Source organism: Plasmodium fragile (genome assembly GCF_000956335.1).
Source record: "Plasmodium fragile strain nilgiri unplaced genomic scaffold supercont1.25, whole genome shotgun sequence".
Classification (NCBI taxonomy): domain Eukaryota; phylum Apicomplexa; class Aconoidasida; order Haemosporida; family Plasmodiidae; genus Plasmodium; species Plasmodium fragile.
The window spans coordinates 28,768-45,925 of NW_012192605.1; the positions used below are offsets into that span (position 1 = coordinate 28,768).

Sequence of the window (17,158 nt, forward strand, 5' to 3'; positions counted from 1 at the left end):
CTATCTAAGCAGTTTACCAAAGATGCTGCCTACTTCCCTAAATAAATTCATCCCTGTAATAAACATCATGAGATATACGAAATATTCAACCTTATAGTAAGCAAGTCCAACTAGCAAAGTTGTAACTACAGATAATTTAGCATCGACACCCAAAAAATTTAATTTATTAACAAAACTTGCTAGTGCGCTAGTTTCTCTCCCTTTTGCTAATTGTTGACCAAATAACAAATCCAGTTTAGGCATACCTGGAAAGCTAAGGTTTGCGAAGGGTAGAGCATTTGCCTGTTCTGAGGGCTGCGGCATTTCGGGCTTCCGCGCTGGGAATTTTGGTAGTGTATGTGGTTCTTCCATATTCTGAACTTGTTCCATTGCATCCTCAAATTCTTCATCCTTATCTTCGGAATCACTAGCATCTACTTTACTCTTTTTTTGTCCCACCGCTACTTGCTTTTTCTTTTCCATTTTCTTTCCCCCTTCAGTAGCTTCTTCATTCTTCTTTTTCTTTTTTTCCTCAAGTACGCCATCGGTTCCCTCAGCCATATTATTACCCTCTTGTTTTCCATCTTGTTTGTTGTTATCCTTGTTTTGCTCAACTCCACGAAGATTTCCTGGAGCTCCATTTGCTCCCTTCTGAATTTCTCCCAATAAGTTTGCATTCTTCTGTAACTCTTCTAAGAAGTTAAAATTTGGGATACGTGATTCCCCATTTCCGCATGCATCTGGTTTCGATGCTCCGAAAAGCTCCTCCAATGATGGTAATGGAGGAAATGGTCCCAGTATTCCTGAACTTGATTCTGGTTTCTCAGCACCACCTTTCTTCGAACTTGTACCAGGTTGAGTTTCCAAATCAGAGCTTCCGCTAGTTCCTTCTTCAGGTTTCCCGTCTGAGCTAGCACTTGTCCCAGGTTGGGGAGGTAAGGGCATGCCTGGGACAAGTGGACAGAATGGATTAAACTTGTTCGGATCTTTTTGAATCTCACCAAGCATATTTGGAATTGGTCCAAATTGTTGGAACATATCTGGATTCTGTTGAATCTGACGTTCTAAAGCAGATAAATCTAAATTGTTAAAATATGAATGCATCATATCTTTAATTTGCTCTTGTTCCTGGTCTGCTAATCCCATTTTATCTAAAAAACTATCTTTGAATGTGTTAAACACGGTGTCGAATTCTATTTGGGGCTGCTCTGATAACAATCTACCATTTCGTAAGGTCCATGATTTGCCCAAGTTCTGAGCGCCATTTTTACCCCCGTAGTGTCCATCCTAAGTAAAAGCGAAACGGGTTCAACAGAGTAAGAAAAAATACAACTACAACCCCACTCACATATCTAATATGCATACGTATATACACCACATGCGGTGTCACATCATCGTAAACGCTTAAAAGTGTAGCCGCTGCTTAGTTCTTCTTCCAAAAAACTTACATTGTTGGAACTTTTTGCTATCCATACTAAGAAGCTAAATAAAGATATTCTTAAAATAGGGCTAAGAGTAGTTTTTTTTTTTTCTGTATTTGTCCTTTTCACTCTTCCCATATCTGTAACTGATGTAAAAACTTCGAGCTAAAAAGGTAACCATATATGAGGAGGGCTAAATCAAGTACGTAACATATTTATATTTATATATACGCTTTTAAGTGTACAAAATTTATATGTTTATAAATAATATACGTAATAAGTATACCTTAGAATATATGTACAATAAAAAAAATTACACGGTTCTTTTTAAAAACTATTATTGTATTTTCTAATGCCTTCACGTCTTCTATACAACGTAAGTATTGAAAACCTCTTTATATAATTACAATTCATGAATATGGGGTAACAACATATTCAATAGTTAAAGAAACTTTTTGCAAATCATGAAATAGCTACTAAGACGCAATTAATAAAACATGCGAAAATGAACTTAGAAAAAATATACTTAACTACTAAATTATGTATATATATATATTATATCTTTTATTTATTTCTCGAATAAATCAATTTTTAAAACAAAAAAATATATAATGCTGCTCAAAATGCTTAATATAAACTTATATCTAAAAAAAAAACATGAACAATTTTTTTATTTTAAAAAAAATAAAATTTATTTATAATTTTAGAATCAATCATAAAAAATAGGATGAACCTGCAAGAAAATATTTTTCTCGTTAATAATTCAATTTCGCTGCCGCGTTACAACATGTATGGCGAATGCGGTATCCCTTCATTTAATTTGTAGGAGGCAAATGTTTATAGATACCATAAATTAATTAATAATATTTATATGCAGTAGGTTCAGTATTATAATTCAGCTTTTGTTTCTGTTCATAATTATTAATAAAATATTAGTGACAAATAAAAATAATAATATAAACAAAGCACTATTAAAATCACAGGTATTATTATGCAAAGCACCAATTTGTAGGTAGCACAGGGCGCCATCATAGAAAAGTAAAATATTACCATAATTGCCTTCTTTATAAAATATACAAAGCTTAAACCAAAATTGTCCCTAAAGAATTTTAAAAAGAAATGTCGCCTTCCCCCCAATCGATATTATTATTGTATAATATAAATCTTTACTTTAATTATGAATGTATTTACTCTTATTCTTTTTTTATTCTTTTACAACCCCGCGGATCGGTGCCAGAACAAAGGAGTCGTTATGTTTCTGCGGGGCATTTCCCTAAAGAGCAATTCGTAGCGCTGATTAACAGGTACATAATACCTTCAAGTAACATATAATATATAATAGTATGCATTGCATAACTTAATATGCGTAACGGCAATGCATATAATAATTTTATAAATAGATTATAGCACTGTAGCTGCCACAACAATCAAAAAAGAGGATAGGCGTTTTACGCCGCGAATATAATGCTGCTATTATGTTATTGCATTATGGTTGTTACTGCCTTATATTGCATAATAATGAATTTCTCCTTTAACATGCATTTTTATTTATAAAAACGCGCTTTCCCTGCGCTGTTGCATTTGGACGAATTGATGAACATACTTGTCTACTTTTAAAGAGTAAAAAAAACAACAACAATAACAACAAAAAGCCGCGCACCCTGCAAGAAATAAAATTCAAAACATGTGTACCTATTTTTAATTAAAAAATGTACACGCATAAAATAGTACAAAACATTGTTGTATACTTTTTCTGTTGGCACCATTTTTGTTTAGATCATATTATTTTTTCCTATCTGAATCGATACCTCAAAAGTGCATGAATGCAAAAATCGGGCTTATTATTCTACCTCGCCAAGAACAAAAATTCACGCCTTATACCAGAATTAACAGGGAACAAGAGTCAGAAAATCTTAAAAATATGTCATTAAATTACCATATACAAAAAAAAGCACTAACACAAAATATGCCAAAACACATCTTGTCATGTTGTCTAGTTAGGAAAAAATAATATGGGGTACCACGCATGTCCTCATTTAATACTTAAAAGAATATATGTAGTCTTTATAAAAAATTACTCTAGCCCATTATTGTTGCTATTTAAATGTCCTATACAATGTGAAGGAGACTAAGCATCCATTCTCAGTTTATCATCTCTAACGTCTGTGACAAAATGATATAGCATCTTTTATTTTAAGGAATATGTACCTAAAAGATGTTTTATTTAACCGGGATTTTTTGCACATAAAAAGTAAGATTCCTAATTTAAGGGGTAACAATATTTTGCTTTAATTCTTAGCGTGATAGAAAAAACCATGCACTGTCTATAACCACACTTTAGTATTATAATAGCATAGTAATATAATTAAAGAACCTCTGCCAGCATATTTATCATATGCTTACTCCTACATGGACTTCACAAAATTGGCCGACCTCTGCAAAGCGCAGTTATTCCGTTATTACATAGGGAAGTAACAGTGTATATAATAATATTGTAAATACTGTGCATGTGTATGCATTTTTTTATACATTCGCATTACACATAAAAGGAGAAACCTTATGAGGCTTTTTTCATAAGAAAATGGCCCACTCCTTCCATCCTCACTGTATTAACAACATAGTAGATTTATTTTTTTTTGTTAAGCTTTTAGCCCCGAGTGCGAAAAAGGATGAAAAAAGTATAGGTTACTCATATGGGTAAAAAGTTCCTTATGAAAAAATCAGACAAACACGTCGTGTAGTTCTTTACATATAAACCTATTTGTGTGATGAATGAGCACCTCTAGTGACTTTTCTTATTTGGTTTTACCACCCCTCATTGTTCGGAAAAATAAATTATAAAGATAATTTATTTCTGTTTTCCCTAAAACACACGTTTTTAATTTTTCAATAGATTAAAAAGAACGCACATGCATGCTAACTGCTAAATATGCATATATTTATGTACATATATGGGGGTTCATAAAAACCAATGTTCATGTATTCAATTTAAAGAACGCGGCAAAAAATGCCGAGTCTCTTTACATTTCACCCTTCAACTGGCTCCATCATGTTTACAATTATTCACATTGGTAACTGCTTTTTCGCAGAGGCGTAAAAAAGGTAATGTATTAGCCTAACATGGCTAGATAAAACGCTCAAGCGAAAAAATATGGCACATAAAATTTTTTAAGCATTAACATAAGAGTTTATTGTAAAAGGTTTCACACACGCTGTTGACTTCAGAAACCTTTTGGTTAACGTATACATTTAAAAAAAAAAAAAGAAAAGAAGAATACTCTTAAGCAAAGCATTTCACTAAATTTGTGAAAGAGACAAAATGATCAACTGACGAAATTTATCATACATTGTTATTTTATTTTCCTCTTTTGGGGGGGATTCCTTACGCTCCTATAAGTAGTTCCCAAATGACAACTGAATACACGCGTACTCTATAGGTTACCACTTGTGTGCACTTACACATCTTCATAATTTTCAAAATGCTGTTGCTACACAGAGATATTTCATATTTTCCATTTGCCACTTTCACTTACATATGAATAACAAAGGACAGCTTTTTTTTCTTTTTTTGCTTCCTCTAAAATGAGAATATAAGGAACAATTGAGAATCATTTCTACATCATTTTTTCGCATATACAATCAAATATTTTTTGTTATATTTACATATGAAATAACTAAAGCTTAGAAACTAACTTTGGTGTAAAAATAATGTGCTTCCCTTTCCAACTAGTTGCGTGATACAGAAAAAATTGTCAACCAATAAGGCGCAGGGGTGATATGCTATTCTCTCAGAAGGAACAGCTTAGCTTATAATCCTTAATGCATATGTTTTTTCCATAAGTACACCTCGTAAAACACTCCGATATTTTTCCTCCAATATATTAAAAACGCGAATATTTTCATCTTAAGTTTACATATAGGAGTAAAGTTTTACATTTTTTTTTGGCGCCATTTAGAGGAAATTATGCCTCTTGTTCACACACATACGTCAAATACAATTAAAAGGACTCCCTTTAAAGCAAAAAAAAAAAAAAAAGAAGGAAAAAGAGCTTACACTGAAAAATAAAAATGAGCTAAATTGTCCTCCCCCCATGGATCTTTTATATTTATTGGGAAATCACTTCACCCCAGTGTTAATTTAAGAAAGGCCTATGTTGCATAAACAGGGACAAAAAAAAAAAAAAAGAAAGAAAATGGCAACGCCTGCACAACTTTCTGGTTAAAATGACAATACCCACGATAACACCCTCACGTACACCTATGTACATTTTTGTAGAAAAGTTAAAAAATTAGGTAACAGACATAACACTTCTGCACTTGAGCCCCATATAATAGAATATGTAAGTCATTCCCTTATTGTATGAAACGATTTTGTGCAACGTCCAGTGCATACGAATAAATAAAATAAACATAAATGTCAGATAAATGGCACACACATCACGTGAACTGTATACAAAGTGGGAGCCAAAGGGTGAAAATTATCCTCGAGAAATTTTTAAATGAAGTACCTTATAAATGATGAAATTTACAAAGACAAGGAATTAAAGAAACGTATTTTTTTTAAAACATTTGCATACCTAAGGAGCACTACAAATAAAAATTGATTAATCTCCGCATGCATCTTTACACTTTCTTTCCCCTGCAATAGAATAGAGCGGGTGTATACCTCTATATATATGCATATCACATGAAAATACATAAATGTACATATGGCGTAAAAAAAAGTTCTTACAATTTTCAAATTCCATAAAAAATATGTATTGCGCGAACATGCTTCTAACTGAAACCCATGGAGTGAGTGCTATGACTTAACCTTAAAAGGAAATGCTAAAGGTACTGATACATATCCATACGTATATATATAAACCCGTTTTTGGTGCATTATATGTGGAAATCTTTCCATTCCATAAGCTTTGTACTTCTTGAGTGAAGAATCCCCCCACCCAAAAGCACCAGCGCGCCATCCAAAATACCAGAAACATTAACAGGCATACACAACCCATTTACTTTTTCCTGTTCTTTCACCTTCTACATTACACCAATGCGTTTGTAATGAGCTCACACACGTGTGACAGTTAAATATGCAATTTTAATTTTATTCGGGCAATGGAATGTTGCACACAGGGCATATATATATGTGACAATTTATAAGTATTAAGGCTTTTGCATAAATACGCACGTGGATGCATGTTCAATGGGGTTATACATCTGTGAATAAATACATGCATGCATAAGGACATATATAAGGGAATATACGAGTGCATACATAATTTCATGCGTAAGAGTAAATATATCCGCAGATGAATACTTAAGTTTACACCCAATGCCACCAACAAACGCCCATACTTCAGTGCATTATAAAAGGACATATACTTGAGGCATTTATATGGGTATATGTTCATATAACCAGACACATAACATAAGTAATGGGTACATGCGTACCATCATTCATAAGTACTAGGAGCTCGCACAAAGCGATATATTCACGTACGTACATAATTGCATACAGGAACATATGTAAGCACATACATTAGTACATACAAGCACGTATATAAGGTAATGTGTCCACATATGTACTAAGTATATGGCACGTACATACTGCGCATATACCACGTACATCCTAGGGCAATCATGTACATAGCGCTCACGTAGGCTTGATGGATGCCTGGCGAACGGTTGTTCCTGCGAATTGAACACATATGAGCAAAAGTTTGATTTACTTAAACTTGTTTGGTGTATTAGATTTCGGCATCCATATGCAGTCCATAAGAACTTACATATGTGCTTACGCAAATAGTAAAAGTGCGCTAATACTTGCTTATAAAAAATGAACACCCGTGGATAAGCCTCAACAGATCGTAAAACAAGGTTTACTTTCATGTTTACAGCACCAGGGGCATTTCGAGTCGTCTACAGGCATTTTTTAATTGCATTCTGCATTATAGAAATTACGGTCAAAAAGTATTCTTCGCAGTCTTCACAAGGACAGAGGCGCATAGCATTTTAGGATCCAGCGGCTGAAAAATGGAAAAAAGGGCAACCCGGTCCTTTCACTCCCTCGACCGTACCTTAAAAAGTAATACAGGAGTATAAGCGAAAAGGACAAACCGCTCATTCTACCATACTGCAAAAGGAAGCTCAATGTCACTCTACAGTTTGGAAAAAATAGAACATAGCTGCTTCTACCATAGATAGCTACCATCTCCTAAACACAGTGCTACCTCCTCCCTTCTTCCAACTTTGAGAAATACTTTGGCTGATGGGTTACTAATATACTGATGTCCTACAAAAGTAAGGAATCATATATGTATTCGTTTTCCAGTTTGCTTATAAAGCAAAACATTTGAAAAGCCAAATTATACAGAACACGCTTACAGTAATGTTTATTCAGCATGGATTCTGGCTTCAGATGTATTCAGCCATTATCCAACAGACGTAGCTTCGGAACTCTGGCTTGTCAACCAATTCCTGTACCAAATGTCTGAACCAACTTATCCTCTCGTACTGAGTTGGATTACCGTCACATTATCAATGCGTTATATTAAATTAACAATTTTCATCAGTAGGTTAAAAACTAGGCAAGTCTCACGACTGCCCAAAAAATCAGCTCACGTTCCCTGTTAGCGGTTGAACAATCCGACACTTTGGGACTTCTTCATCCCAATGATAGGAAATGCTGATATATTACAAAATAGTCAAAAAGCTACGTCGCTAAAGTCGCTCGGCTGCCGCAAGAAAGTTATCCCTATTATAACCCTTTTCCTATCGCTCCTTATTTGTACACTATATACGGAGAGGCATACGGATATATAATTCGCATGTGCATACGTATATATGCACGTATGTACATATATACGTATATACAAACGCATGTCCGCGATGCCCACACCATGGTATTTTCACATGAATAAGGAGGTCATAATTACAGGCCATACAAACTCCCCCAGAGGAAGATGTAACTATTATTAACAGACATTTCTTATTATTGCAAAGTCCACAAGAGATTTCTGTTCTCTTTGAGTCTGCTAACTCCATTCGCACATTATACGTACACCCTTTATCGAAATAAAAGATGATACGCAAATATAGCGGCGCTGTAAATTAACTCCCCACTAGGCTGTGTCTCCATAGAGTGGTATTAAGGGGAGGAGCATACATACATATGTGTCCCTGTGATGCCCACACTAAAGGATGAGTGAAAAGACTTTGGATAGAGTGGTGTTTCACTTGCGCAGAAACATATTTCAGAATTCCGCTCCCACTTATGCTACACAATCGGAAGCCTTTTTACAGAGCCTACCTGGAGTCGAGTTCAATAAGGTCTTCTGTGACCCAACTGATTTAACCAAGCCTGTATTCCTTGGTTGTGGTTTCGCTAGATTGCAAGTAGGGACAGCAGGAATTTCGTTTATCTGCTCTAAGTGACCTTCATGATTAAAAGCGCATCTGCCCGTTATCTGAACCATAGGTATAATATTATTACGACATAAGACATGGAAAGCCAGATAGAACACCCGGCTAACAGGCCCTATGCATCATAATACTACAAACCACTGGCAAGAATCAGAGGGCACGCGCATAATGACGAAACACTTGGCTAATATTAGAAGCTGTAACAACTACTTCTGCCATTTACCTGTGCGTTTATTGAATTACAGCTACACTAGTTATTCAAAAGCACTGGGCAGATATCACACTGCGTCAGAGGTGCTCCAAAAGAGTACATAAACATATATACAATATATGCATACACGTTCATGTACCTACTCTATGAGGGCTTTCACAGTGCTATGTCTTAAACAGTTAAATTCCTCTTGCCAGTTTCAGTTCTGATTGGATACTGTATATATCTACGTCAGTCATGGCATCCCCACATTTAAGACACGCTGGAGCAGTGCCACTTAAAGTTAGGAAATACCATAATTTTCGCAGTGCGAAAGAAGGAGGGAAAGAAATATATATATCAGGGGTGAAAAGAAAACGAGCACACAAAGTATGAACAGATGAAAAATCATCCGAAACAGCCTATATATACCCGCCTTTTCTCCTCAGAGCTATATGATAACTAACCACTCCATCATTATCTTCGCTTAGTATCATCAGAGCCATATCCTTATCCCGAAATTACGGATCCAATTTATCTTACTTCCCTTACTTACATTGTTCTATTTAACCAGAGGCTGTTAACCTTGGAGACCTGATGCGGTTATTCGGTACGTACAACAATGGTATTCAGCATATATGAAAATAAAAAGGAAGAGGTTTCCCCGCTGGAACAGGAATTTCTACCATATTCTCAAAATTTACTTGTTCCCTCCTTTTTTCAAGGATAGTCCTTACGCTTTCGAATAATTCCATTAAAAAAAGAATTACTATTACTACAAAGATCGGAAAAAAAAAAAATGTACAGAAAAAACAAGTTTCCCGATGTGCATCTCTTGCCCCGATATGCAGATTCAGCATACCTCTTCTCCAAGTAAATTGCTACTCCGAGGTTTGCCGCAAAGTTAATTGCAAAGATAACGCAACTCGAATGTAAGGCCTATGTTAAGGAGTTCATTTGCTATTTATGTTACCACCTTTCTGTTTTTTTTTTTTTTTTAGAAAAAAAAAACCCTGAACGTTATGTTTTATATACCATTTATATGGCACAGGAATATCAACCTGTTTCCCTTTCGAGTAGGCAGGGGGGGCCAGAACCACACAATGTATGCATACATGTGTGGCACACATACATACATGTATCTACATATGTGTGCACATATATATGCATACATTGTGTAATCCCTTGTTCCCAGCCATTTTCAAACCCTTCGGTTGCCTCTTAGGAGCGGCTAACTCTTGTCCAATCACAGTTGACAAGAAACCCTTCTCCACTTCAGTCTTCAAAGTTCTCATTTGAATAGTTGCTACTTCCACCAAGATCTGCACTAGGGATATGTTCCACGAAAACTCACGTATTTCGCTTCGACACAAAACCCCACGATTTTCTACTCATAAAAGGATTCTAAAAAAATCACAAAGTAATCTTTTCTTCTCCTTTTATGGCTTGGTATCGGTAATTCGCTTTAGCGCCATCCATTTTCAGGGCTAGTTCATTCGGTAGGTGAGTTGTTACACACTCCTTAGCGGATTTCGACTTCCATGACCACCGTCCTACTGTCATTATGAACCAACACCTTTTATGGGATCTCATGAGCAAATATTTAGGCACCTTATCCAAGCGTTAGGAGCATCCCTCATCGCCAATTCTGCTTACCAAAAATGACCCACTTGGAGTTATATTATTTATTTGAGCAAAATACAAAATAAAGATATTTTAACCCTTTTTACCTATTGGGAATTTGAGAATAGGTCAAGGAAATTTAATTCCCTGTGTCCTCTAATCATTGCCTCTAACCTGGTAAAATTATATTAATCAACTCCAGCGATCCTGAGAGATCTTTCGAAAATAACCAGCTATTAGGCTTTTCGTATGATCTATCACCCCTAAATGCAGTTGAAATGAACGATTCTTACATCTGTATCAATTCGATCTTCCATCAGACTTTCGTTTGACTTCAGTCTCACCACACTTAGTTCAAAGCCTTTCGGGTCCTATCAAATATGCTCTTACTCAATATGGCATTAATTTGCCTACCGGTATTGTATGCGCCCAAGCGGGGAATTGCTTCCCCCCAGGTTCTACAATAATTAACATAGTACATTAATTGTGCGTATAATTTATATAGTAATAAAAATTACCATATGTTTAATATGTCATACACACTTGCATATTTGCTAGACTCCTTGGTCCGTGTTTCAAGACGAGTGGATTAAGAAAGCATTATGTAGAAACAACTCAAACTGCAACGAAATAAATGAATGCAATTTTGATTTTCCTCAGCAAATAAGATAATTCCCATTTTGAGTTAAAGAGTTTATAAAACCAGTTGTCCGAACTTTAGAGTAAGGACTAATTGAAGGGCAAAGAATAATATTATACTCCTAACCACTTCATTAAATTGTTCTATCTTAATTATCCACGTTCACTGATGTTCCTTTTAATAAAGTAGAAAGAATAAATTCCGGAGAACTTATTTTCCCGCTTTACTTTTTTTCTCTCTTAATCCGTTCCATCTTAACGATTTCAGGTACTATTTAATGGCTCATTCCTGAGTACTATTTCATCTTTCCCTCACGGTACTTGTTTGCTATCGGTCTCCTACACATATTTAGCTTTATGTGAAATGTATCACACGCATTTGTGCTCCAATCTCAAAGAACACGACTCTATAAGCAATTCTCCAAAAAAATACAAGCAATAATAAACTACGGGCCTTTCACCCTCTTAGGGAGAGCTTTCCTGCTCACTTCGCTTATATGCTAAATTATTCTTTTGGAAAATTACTGAACATGACAATTCCCAAGGTAAGCTTGCACAGACTATGGGATTTTCCTTTTGAGCTCTTCCTTGTTCACTCGCCGTTACTAAAGGAATCATTGTTATTTTCTTTTCTTCCGCTTAATTATATGCTTATGTTCGGCGGATTTGCCCTTCTATTATGTTTTTTATCCTTCAATACTGAAATATGTTTTATAGGTAGTGCACACAGGCTGCTACAAATACCCACACGCAAAATCTATATCACGAGAGGGGAAAATATATAGACCTAAAATAATACACTGTAAAAATAAATATATATACATGAGTGTCCATATATATATATATTAATAATTACTACCCCTACCATACAGAGAGATGCTTTTACTCAAGTGTAGAACACACCTGAACAAAAAAGCAAACCTGTGGGCAAGTATTACTTTAACATCTTAATATCCTCGTCCACCCATGATGAATTTTTATAACTGTCCATCCATTTATACCGAAGTAATGGGCATACGGTTAATAAAAATTCATACCCAGAAGAAACCGGCTCGCATAAAGAGACATACATACAAATATGCAGCATGTACTTATAACGAACAGGCCTTCCGGCTATTTCATCGCCAATTCACGACACACGAAGGAAATACTCTTCGGAAAATACGAAAGAAGGAAAATACGTATACCTTACAATAAATTTTATCAAAAGGCATCCTTTCTTCCCCTCAGGCAAAAACCTACTGTTGATTCATACACGCAATGTAAACTCTGCATGTGTATATCTCTACAAGTGGTATCCAATATTGAACCGAAACATGAAGACTTATCAAGTAAGGTTTCTATCATGCTCTGTAACAAGGAACATTTTTAGCGTCTCGAAATCTATCCGATCGTTTATGGGCAAATGTAGAGATCCTCCTTCGTTTCCCGCGCAATCCGCTTCATTAACATACACATATACACTAAAGAAACCTCATTTTGCACAGTTGCCGCGAATCCATACTTCAGTTGGCGAAATTTATAAATAAATTTCTTAAAAATAATAGAAGTACTACCAATTTTAGAGGCCCCATTTGGGTAAACAGACCTCTTTTGAGTATAATTTACATTCAGCGTTCAGATGATTCACAGTCACTGCAATTTTCATTGTGTATCGCATTTTGCTGCGGCCTTCATCGCTGTAGGAACCAAGACATCCATCGTTAAGACTGTTCTATCTAACTTTAAACTTCACACTTGGGGAATACGCCACAAAGTGACCATAGCCGTAATGCACTTTATTTAGGTATAATAAAACATACACCTGCAAATATGCACATATACTTCTGCTCACACTGTGCCCCCCCGTAGTCGTCCAAAATTAGTAGTTATACACTGTAATATATATGCACTAAATGTGCTATGATTTACTATATATGCAAAAAATTGATTTTTATCTATGTTGCAGAGATCATGATATATGATGCGTGCTCACTGCGGAGCACTATCATCTGTGCATTATGCGCATATATATATACATACCTATATATAGAATATTATATGTACTTCACATAATGCACCCCGCGAGATTTGCACATCCCGCCAGGGAACGATTGGCTCATTCTTTTATTCGTTCTTCCGAAATGACAAGCGTCTCAAAAATGAGAGCTACCATAATGGCGCAATTATCACGAGTGGGCTTTGTGCTCCTCTACACATAACGTCCATATCTACATATATTTATACATTCATATACTCATATGCTTATATGCCTCTGATGTAGCCAAAGGATCTGCAAATGATTCATACGCGGTAATATTACGCAGCCCAGCATATAATAAGCACAGGCGTTCCTTCAACACGTTTTTAACGGAACACAACGACCATGCTATATATTAATTAGGGTAAACGCGAATATGCTAATGTAATAATATAATAGTTCATTGCGCGATCAAGAACAACCGCGCCTTGGTTGACTACTAGGATTAGACGCACAGCGGGGAGGGTGATACTGATTTGACTATGTTATACTCTTTCCTTTATGTATTGTACAAATATACTGCCCGCACAATTACTACTGCATTCTGTCGCTCACACTCCAGTTTTCTTAAAGGGAAAAGGCATAAGGAGCGTAAAGTAATCACCGTGGTGTAATTCCACATATATAAAAATTATATTCGCAGGTTGCACACTCCAATGTGCCTTAAGTAAAATCATTCCTTTCCGCTTCTTTTCCTTTTGTGCCTTCTACGCTTTTCGAGGTATTTTCCTCCCATCACATATATATGCGCATAGGCACTTTCACGTATCTGATGAGTAGTATAATATAGGCATATATATATTCCATTCGGATCCTGGTATACAAACACATTTGATTGCTTGTAAAAAGCAATGCGCATTTTTAAAGCACTAAGTGGGTGTAATAAAGCAGGTATTACCGCCTCTAAGGAATAATCCACTTCGAAACCATTTGCCACTCCAAGGCAAAAGCTACATTCAAGGCAAATTCAAATTTAACATTTTTTTGTCCCAATTTCCTCGCTCAAACGTATGAAAATTTCCCTGCAAGCATCATTTATTTCAGATCACTATTAAACTTTATTTTTGAATTTCCTATTAGCACGAGTTGGTCCTAATAAAACGTGTTACTGGTCAGTCAGCACAAGTCGAAAAATTGATAGTAAGTCACCAGTGCCTGCAGAAATTAAAAAAAGAATTTCTTGTTCCTTTTATTCCTTTATATTGCAAGGTTATGAAAACATCCCGCATTTAATCGTATTTTCCAAAAGGTTATGCTCGGCGCACTTTTGTAACTTTCTCTTGGACACCCTTGTGTAAAAATGACTTCTGTTCTTTGTAACATCGTAGGAAATTTATTCGTGCAAAGTATAAATTATATTTTTGCCCCAAACCTCACTTCATGTAATTACACGTGAAACACAACACACTGGAAAAAATTCGTACAAAGAAAAAAAATTTGAATAAAATAAGCCAAAGAGAAGGGTAAAAAAAAAAAATGTAATTAACCACATTTACATATAAAGGAATTGTTTTAAACAAATATAAAGCAAAATACTCGAACGTAATGAAAAATGCTCAAGTGTTATCCACAGATCAAGAGAAAAAATGCGCGTGCCAAATAAAGTCCTTTGGCTTCATTTTTTACACTGCTTTTTTCAGTTCCCTCGTCCTGCCATGATAGAACGTTTTGTACTGATTAATGTTGTATAATTGTGCCAATTAGCTGGGCTAATGCCTCACGTTAATGACTCAAGCTAATGATCTGCGGTGATGCGCGCTAATGGAGGGGGAAATGTTTTATAATCCAGCTCTCCATAAAATACCCTATACTTTCCACCCATTCCTCATATTTCTCCATCCTTCCTCTGAATAGGCACAATCCCTGTCCAACATGTTTTATACTGATTATTTTCATAAATGGCAATTTTCCATTAGTGCCTTTCATTGAGCCATGGTACTGTTCATAATTACCTTTCCTCTTTTCACTTGCATTTACATATGAGCTTGTTACGGGGAACATGTGTTGGAGGAAGTTCGGATGCGCGAAAAGCTCACCCTGCCTTGTTAAGCTCAGCTCGCAGAATTTGCACCTCCGAATTGTCGCTCAATCATTGCTGTGTCATTGGACATATGTGCATGTGCTTGAGCGAGTTACCAAGTGCATGGCTTCGAGCACATTCGTCTCACTCGTGCGGGCATATGTACAATCATGTGTACGTCATGCGTGCACGCACATGTAAGATCACGATACCCTCATTCCTGACATTATTTTAATCAAACAATGAGCAGAAGGCATCTTGTGTTTTTTTGTACTTCGAAAAAAAATATTGATACAGCCGGGGGTGGGGGCAATATGTTTCCTTATTGGTGCTTGCATCGATAAGTGTTCCTGTGTGTGTCTGTGCCTACACATTTACTTGCGCAAGCATGGCGATGGTGGCTTCCCTGCCCAACGGCGTAACTTTGAGGAAAATTACGAACAAGCGAAAACAGTAAGGCAAGTCATAAAAAGCACGTTTCAGCTTCCTCAGGACACACAAATTAAACAAAAATGAGAGAACATGAAAAGTGTTCCAATATGCACAATTTTGTATGCAACTGCAGAGGCATGCAAGTCAAGCTCATGGCTCATTTGTCTCTTCAGAATGCAATAGAGAACTGACAAGCACAAATGTAGCACTTGGGCAATATATCTTTTTACATGTACGGAAAGGGCACCATTCACTCCCACTTTGCTTTAGTTCCTTCATCTAATGCGCCGTTCGTGTATGAGCGAGGTAAAATGTTTGAGCTTAGGCAAATAATATAGCATGGAACGAATCATTTAACAAATGTGTATGTCATCAAAAGGCCGCAGGCCCGGCATGCAATATGAGTGAGGTGACAAGCCTTTGTTCACTAGGAGGTATGTACCAGGTGAGGCTTACTCCACAAATGGAAACAAAAGGAAACCCAACTTCGATGAAATGCGATCATCATCTGCTTCACAAAGTAATGGTACATGAATGAATCAATACATAAATAAAACATTAAAACCTTTGTTGCCACATAAAAAGTGAAAAAAACCAAACGCGCAAGCGCGACAATGAGCCTCCAATAACATACCATGAACATGCCATGTAACGTTGTTGCATACGTCTCAACGTGAAAATATTGCACAAATTTTGTTCCTTCCTCCCGTTAAGCGTAAAGCCACCGTGTTAACTGCAAAAAGGGCGCCATACTAGTAATGCAGAATATTTGTAAAAGTAATCAACGTGCTAAAAAATGAATGATAAAAATGAAGAAAAAAAAATATAAATGAATCATCATGGCTAAAATAACAGCGCACTATGTGGTTAAATGTGCTTCGAAATGCTACATTTTTGAGAAAGGTCGTCACGATATTTCGACACAAAAGACACACGAGAAAAACAACAAGTAATATAAAAAAACACGGAATGGTGATGTATGCAACATGGGGCAAAACATATCACAGTTGAAGGGGGGATGTCTCTGCCTTAGTGGCCTTCCAGCACTTGTGCAGAGGCAAATAGGTACATGCTTAAGGCGTTATAAACATTTGTGAACAAAAGAAAAGTTAAAACGAAACAAGGTAACTACTGATTTTGTAATTTTCAACTGGATAATTTGTTTATTTTTAATCTTCTTCGCAGCCACTTTGGCGATATTTCTACTTATGCTTTTATGCACTTTGAAAGAGAGTGGCATCTTTACTCTTGGCCTATCTATATATACAGTTTGACGCCCCCCTGTGCTTAAAAACGTGTGAAGTATCAGAGATGATCATCACATTTATGAAGAATTACATTCTGCAATTCTGTATGGAATTGTTTCAGTTGTTGTGTGGCTCATAGAAATTGAGGCATATAAAAAAAAAAAAAAAAAAAAA

The 17,158-nt window shown here is 36.0% G+C and overlaps 2 protein-coding genes across 2 annotated transcripts; one reads left to right on the top strand and one right to left on the bottom strand.

Moving 5' to 3' along the window:
* Positions 1-1,538, bottom strand: AK88_02523 (uncharacterized protein; the record flags this gene model as incomplete). The annotated part of the gene is made up of 2 exons (XM_012480148.1): positions 1-1,266; positions 1,428-1,538. 2 exons carry the CDS (start codon positions 1,536-1,538, stop codon positions 1-3), a joined length of 1,377 nt encoding a protein of 458 aa, XP_012335571.1.
* A 7,053-nt stretch (positions 1,539-8,591) lies between these two features.
* Positions 8,592-8,825, top strand: AK88_02524 (uncharacterized protein; the record flags this gene model as incomplete). Its single annotated transcript, XM_012480149.1, has 1 exon — positions 8,592-8,825. The coding sequence occupies one exon, from the start codon at positions 8,592-8,594 to the stop codon at positions 8,823-8,825; it is 234 nt and encodes a 77-aa protein (XP_012335572.1).
* Positions 8,826-17,158: the final 8,333 nt, after the last annotated feature.